Consider the following 7,339-nt stretch of genomic DNA (forward strand, 5'->3'; position numbering starts at 1 on the left):
TGTACCTTAGTAGATTAATTTCTTAATCTGTCGTCTATATTAACATGCTCTGAAAATGTCTTGAGTTTGTCCTAATATCTTCAAAGATTTGTTTCCTTCAATAAGGATTCAAATGTTGTCGTTTTTGTAACCAAAAAGAAAAAACTCCAGGAAAGAACTGATTAAATTTAGGATAAGGATAGTGATTCTCTGCAGTGCAGGCAGCAAGGTAGGCTAGGGAAGGAACCCACAGCAGACACAGGTTTCCTGAGGTTTTATTATAGCATTCACTACTATTTTTTGTAAAAGGTGTGTTATATTTTTTTCTGTGTCTATTGAATACTATTTGTAAAACTTGAAGGAAAACATGGAATAAGGCCAGACAATTGGGACAATTTCTTTATAGCAGTCTAATTGTCACTAAAATACCTGTTAAGTTAGGTTTACCAGGAACTCTTTAAGTGGTAAGTGCTGTTAGTCATGTCTGTGCAGTGAGTGGCTCTAGAGTTTGCTTTAATGAGATCTAAGTACTCAGTAGCTCTTTATTTAGATGAAAAGGATTTTTAAATAAATGGACTTAGAAAAAAATTCATAGAAAATTTTAGGAAGAGACCGTTAATTTTAAGATATCTTGTGGCCTTAAGTTTTATCTGCTGCTTTATTCAAGAGCAATAGTTAGAAACTATTTTGAAACTTAGTCTTCTTTAATGTAGACATCTTCTTGTTTGAAGTTATGTTGGATCTAGGCCTGGAAAGATGCCTTTTCTTTTATTACCAGGTGACCCAAAGTTATTTTGGGGCAAATTGTAAAATCTGTCCCAACAGTGAGCCTCTGATTTAGCTTTAGTCTCTGGTTGCTGTTCACTGTAAAGTTCACTTTCTTATGGAACAAATGATATATTTATATTTAGCAGCAAGATGAAAGCAACATCATCAGAAAGAGGTATGAAGCCTGATGCTCCCTAATCCTCATGGAGGGCCAGCCCTTGTATGTTACTGGAGCCAGGTAAGGGAAGAGTTAATTGTATTGTCACAAGAGCACCTAACATAACTTGTCAGTCAGAAATTCCCACCACCCTAATAAAATGTTTACAAATTAGTAGCGACAGATGTGTAACTAGTATGACTGTCCTGATTTAAATGTCTTGCAGTAGAGATCTTTTATGTCCACTACTAAATCTGAATTCTGCAAAAAAAGTGGATCAGGTTATCATTTGTTGCCTAAAAACAAGTTAACAAACAGTTGACACTGAAAAGCATCCTGATTGATTCTTCAATTGTTCAAAATATGTTTCACAGATTAGATTCATTGGGCAGATGGGTTTTGGAAGGAAATAATTTTCGCTCAAGTGCTGTCCAAGAATAATTTGTGAAGTATTCAAGCAGAGAGGAAAATTAAAATATTCTTCACAAAGGCATTTGTGTATAAGAACAAAATAATCTTAATGGTGTTGGAACCAGTAGTAAAATTTCATAGTTACTTTATTGACTGCTGAAGTTCAATCTCTGATGCATCTTCCAGCCTTTTCTGGTATTGTCTCTCTGAGGCTTTTCTACGGTAGACATCATCTGTATCAAACAAATGAATTATAATTTTAAGGAAAAAGAAATAGATCTGAGTAATGTAACCAATAATCTGTCACCTATTTTTCAGTCAACATGAATGTTCAACTTAATACCAAAATAAACTTAAAACAAAAGTTAAACTGTGTTAAGAGTTCTAGACTTAAAGAGCAGGGTATGAATTGATATCTTCAAAGATAAGATCTTGTCTTGTCATGCATCTTGGTAATGTTCTAAGACCTCTCTCACTTCCATTCCCCCCACAATTCCTATTCTGCCCTCTGAAGGAGTAATATTCTGCTCTGACCACATCTACTACCTTTCTAACCCTCCTATCATTGGACCTCCTCCAACTAACCCACATCTTTGGTCCTGAATTCCTGCCCCGCCAGCCCCTTCTTGTTCTTTATGCCCAAACCAGCTGAAATTCCCTCTTCTATCAATATCAACTTAATGACAAAACCCCAACTACAGAGTCATCTGCCTCCCTCGATGCCTCACCCTGCTTGCTTTTTTTGCACTGCAGGGTCAACTGATATATCTATGTCCACTGTAATGCCTAACAACCCAGTATCTTCAGTCATGACCCTGACTGTTTACCCAACCCCAGATGGACATAATTTTCTCCACAGAAAGCACCAAGAGTAAAGAACTCTTCATGAATTCTACCTTCTCAAGGTCTATAGTATAATCTCCAACCTCTACTCATCCCCTCTTTGCTGAACAGCATCAGCATTATCTTCAAGTGGGAAGTGAGGAGATGGAGGGCTAGCTTCTTCACAGAGTCAAACTGACAAACCTCTTCTGTGATAATCTTCCTGGTTTCCTTCCTTGCCTCTCTCAGTCACCCTGGGGCTTGACTTGACACCTTCATTGCATTCTACTTGTTAACAGATCCCCAACCTCAGATCTGTGGCTCAGATTTGCTTTCTTGGCTTCAGATCTCTATAGCCATCTTGACCTCAGCACATTAAAAATGTTGAGTCCCTGCCTATGTTCCCCTGCCCCAGCTGTGCTACCAGAAGGCTCTGCTCATCTCCTATGTTCATATGCCAAGCTCTATCAGTACTACCTCTGGAGTGTCTCTCAGCTCACTTCTTGGCATCATTTATATCCCCACCCTAGGCGATGCTACCATCTCAGACCTGGACAGTCACACCAGCTGAGTTCCTGCCATTTTCTACATGCTAATTCATTGCACTTAAAACCCTTCAGTTCTTTGAAATAAATTTTTGGTTCTCCAGTCCTTTTACAGCCCCCCTCAAGTAACTTTCTAACTTTACCTCTCCCTCGACTTGCTTTAGTCCCTCAAACAATTTTACTCCTTATCTCCCCTTACCACTTGATGACAAAACTCCATAAACCTTACCTCATTTGGCTGATACCTACTCAGTCTTCAGGTCCTATATGACATGATAACTTCTGCTGGATGGAAGTCTACACCAACTAGTACAACTGAGGCATCCCAACACAAACACCTATGCTTTTCCCCATCCCTGACCCCTGTACACTTTCAGAGCATGATCACACATAGGAATTGTCTTTATGATCTCTCCTCCCATTAAAGTTCTTTTGGGGTTAAGGATTCTTTGTCTTGCTTATTAAGTATTCTATTAGTGCTTACTAAATATTGAAGAATGGATGAACAGAACTAAATAGAAAGTACTAGCAGTTTTTTTAATGAGGGTTGGCAGTTCGACCCTCAGTTATACCTGTTTCAGAAGGACAAAGAAGAAAGGGGCAACGGGTTGGGAAATCACTAGCCTAGACCCTCCCTGGTGGCACCACAGGTTAAAGCGCTGCACTGCAAGTGAGCTGCAGCCTCTTCACTGTGAGTTCGATCCCCGCCCCAGAGGTGACCCATATGACACAGCAAACCTCCCCTGACCGGCCTGCTGCCCCACTCAGCAGTGTACTTAATTACATCTGCTGTTCTGCTCCCCACTCTGTCTCTGGTGAATCCTCTCGTTGTCCCTGCACCTCTGGTTTTACCCCAGTTCTGTATGCATAAATAAATAAATCTTTTAAAAAAATAAATAAAGGAAGACGAGGAACTAGCCAATACTGAGCTACTCCTCACAAAGCAATGTCAAACCTCACAGTGCTGGTAGTGCAAGTGACTGCGCTGTAAAGACAGTGAAAATCAACTAAGCCAAGCTGACCCTAGAGGTTCTTGACTGAAGAATACAGTCCACTTAGCAGAAGCGTATATGACTCTTTAGGGTGGATGACTCTTTAGGGTCCCATCCACTTCGCTGAAAGTAGAGGCAAGAGAGCAGAGCTGCCTCAGAGGAAGTCACGTGCCCTCCTAAGTGCAAAGGTTTCAAGGTTGGGCACCAAAGTGACTATTAAGTCGTCCCCTTACAAGAGAGCAGGGGTTGGTTATGTAAGTGGAAATGCACTTGCCCTTCTGTCCAAGGTAAAACAGTGCAGAGCTGGGCTTAACTCCTACAAGGTAAAAAGTAGCTGGGGGGTGGGGGTTTGGGGGTGAAGGAAGGGGAGTGCGGAATAGCTCCCAGGGGATTGGGTCCCTCCCAGCCTCAGACCTTCCTGAAAAGTAACGGAGGCCGTTGCACCCTCCCAACCACACACACACACCCTCACTTACAGAAAGTCTCCTGGCCCACGCGCACTTTAATCATGATCCACTCCATCGTTCCTCCCAGGACAAAGAAGAAGGGCAGGAACCTGTAGACGCCGAGTCGCTGCTTCCCGGGAACCCACTGCAGAACCCGCCTCACCTGGGCCCGAGAAAACATGCTCCAACGAGGTCGTGGAGAAGGGGAACGGTGGAAGCCGGCACGATGGGCGTTACACAGCCCCTGGACTAGAGAGCCTGGGTAACACCGTCCCTGTCGCGTCGGGCAGCCTGAGCACTGTGGACCCCAGGCCTGCGCCACCGCCAGGCGGCGGCTCCACCAATCGGAGTGCGGCAAAGCGCGCGTGCTCCGTGAGACTCGCCAGCCCAACCCGACCGAGTTGGCGCCGACCGCGGGGTCCTGGAGGCGGGGCGGCGCCCAGGAGGCGGGGCCTCCACGTGGCGACCATCCTTCCCAGGCTCCCCGACCCCCGCCTCCGTGGGGCAGCCTAACAGAGTTGGCCGCCGCGCCCCCTACACTGCCACCGCCATCTTTTTGCTTAAGGTCCTGATAGAAATAGTGACCCTCTGTTGGACGGAACGTGTACTGCACCACATATTAAAATGCAATCACTGGACGTCTTATCTTCGGGGTCGTGATTGGTGACATTTCTAAAACTAACAGAATTTGATAGGTATTTTGCACTGCTGAAAGTTGAACTTTATCATTACCGCAACAAAAGTTTAATGTATCTGTGACAAGCAAGCAACTCTAAAACTATAAAAACTGTCCCGTATGGGGCACTTAAAGTTACACAGAGACGTGTAGGTGCCTTTTATGTATCATCATCTTATTCACGATATCGCAGGAGAGGAGAGTTAAAGTGCATGGGCTTTGCTCTGTCAGTCTATACCCCTGCTCCACACATATTTGCTTAGCTAGTCTGTGGCTCAATTCCCGAGTCTACAAAACCGAGACCTTTTTTTATGGGGAAGGAGGGAGGGATGTAGTGAGATAATGCCCAAAAAGCACTTAACATTACGTAGAACATAGCAACTAATCAATTAACAAAAGCTAAAATAATAATATGATCATAATCTATTATGCCCTAATTCTTTACATTTTCCTCAACCTAAGAATCTTGCTTTGATTTTTATGATCTCTTTTTTATAGACGGGAGGAACCTGAGAAATTAAGAAGCACAAGAAGTTAAAAAATTAAGCAGCATAGCTTTATTTACAATCAGAAAGACATGGAATCAACCCAAATGCCCAAAAGAATATGACTAGATTAAAAAGATGTAGTACATATACACAATGGAATATTACTCAGCAACAACAACAAAAAAAAACATGCCTTTTGCAGCAACATGGATGGAGCTGGAAAGGATCATGCTTAGTGAAATAAGCCAGAAAGAAAAGGAAACATACCAGATGGTTTCATTCATAGCAGGAGTATAAAGGACCAGGGGAGAAAATAATAACAATAATGAACAACTATATACCAGAGACATTTTACAGAAGTGAAGTGGTGAATAGGATCAAAACCTGGAGGGGGGCGGGGGAAGTGCACTGGACTGTGGCGATGGCACACAGGTGATTTGATGATGGGAAGCCCACGGGGATTACAACTGAGATGGAAAAAGGCAAAAAAAAAAAAAAAGGCCAAAATGATGTAAAAGTAAACTTTTTGTTTTTAATTAAGCAGCATATTGACTCCAAAGACTTCACCCTTTGTGAGTTGCCCTGATTGCTGAAGATATCTGTAAGGAGCTGTTGCCTCATACCTAAAAATACAACTGGAGAACAGCTTTGAAAAGACACTACTACACTACACAAGCCAAAAAAGTCAAATGGAAAACTTCAAGCCAAGAGTACAGTAGTGCGCACAAGCGTTCACAAACAAGCTGGAGAGGAGAGAAAGCACGCAGGACCTGGAGTCTGTAGTAAGGTCTGTCGTCGAGCCACGGACGCCTGCCTTCTGGCCCAATGCCATCCGAGTGCACCTGCTTGGCCTCGCCCTCATTTGCCCTCATTTCTGTTCGTGGCTCTGAGGACCAGACTTCGCAGTGTCCAACTTCCACCCAGAAGATGTTTGCCTACCTGTTGCTAGCTCCCCAACGTCTCTGTCACAGAGGTTCGGGGGTGCACAACCCTTCTCCCCCCTTCACCTCCTCCCAACACACACACAAACACTGGGCCCATCCTTCAGCTTCCATCCCGCACCTGCACCAGCACCTGGCCCAGGGTTTGGTATATCATAGGTCTTCTGACAAGGTGCAGTGAATGACTCTAAGCCCAGTGCACCCTGTGGGGGGCCAGCTTCCCATCGACCTGCTGGGAAGCACACAGACTCAGACAAAGGGCCTGAGTGAATAGAAGACACGCAGGTGAAGAGTAGGCTCCAAGTGGGAAGGGGAAATTTTCGTTGCAAGTCCTGGCATCCTTGCTAGAAGGGACCGCGACATCTTGAGGGGATGTGCGCAGGAAGAAAGTAGTGGGGCGGGTGGGTGCGGCCATTCCCTGAGGCAGAATACGGCAGTCGCAGAGAACCCCGGGCCCGCACACGGAGGCCCAGCCATTCTGCCCGAGTTAAAAGAGATCGCCTGTGCTAGAAGGGCTCCACCTGTGTGAGGAAGAGGGCAGAGGCTGCTTCGCCTACGGGTCTCGGGGTCTCACTCAGCTTGGGACTGGCACCGGGGAACCCTCGGGAAGGGCCCGTATTGCCTAACTCAGCGAGTGGGACGGCTCGGGCTCTGCTCTGCCGGCAGCCAGTGGCCAGTGACCGGGAACTGGACGCCGCAGCAGAACTGGGGGGAGGGGCAAAGGCTTTGCAAAGGTGAAGAAAGGGGCGGAAGCGAAGGAGACCCAGGGGTCCGGGTGGACCCGTTGCACGTCGGCTTTCTCCTCTCCGCGCCCCAACCGTCCGGAGCCTCGCAGATACGGTCGCCCCGAGGCCCTTAGACCTCCAGAGCAACAGTAAGAGCCGCCATCGCCGCTGAGGCTACCGAAGGGGGCGCCGAGTCCTCAAGCGCGCCGAGACTGGGGGAAGGGGCTCGCCCCACCCTGTCCCGGGACCTCCCGCCCCCGGGGCCGAGGGGCGCGCCCATTGGCCGGCCGGGCTCCTCGCGCCGTACCCATTGGCCCGCTGCTGTGAGGAGCATGCGGCCACCGTGGCGGGCGCGCAGTCGGAGGGCGACTGACTGGCCGGCGGGCTGA

General features: G+C 46.4%; 1 protein-coding gene across 1 annotated transcript; it reads right to left on the bottom strand.

Annotated features, from left to right (window-relative positions):
• SMIM4 (small integral membrane protein 4) lies at positions 1–4,401 on the bottom strand. Its single transcript, XM_004676080.2, has 2 exons — positions 4,151–4,401; positions 1–1,548 (listed from the first exon to the last, which is right to left on the bottom strand). The coding sequence occupies exons 1-2, from the start codon at positions 4,299–4,301 to the stop codon at positions 1,457–1,459; spliced, it is 243 nt and encodes an 80-aa protein (XP_004676137.1). The 5' UTR covers positions 4,302–4,401; the 3' UTR covers positions 1–1,456.
• Positions 4,402–7,339: the final 2,938 nt, after the last annotated feature.

Source organism: Condylura cristata, unplaced genomic scaffold (assembly GCF_000260355.1).
Source record: "Condylura cristata isolate star-nosed mole 26May11 unplaced genomic scaffold, ConCri1.0 scaffold00004, whole genome shotgun sequence".
Taxonomy (NCBI): Eukaryota; Metazoa; Chordata; class Mammalia; order Eulipotyphla; family Talpidae; genus Condylura; species Condylura cristata.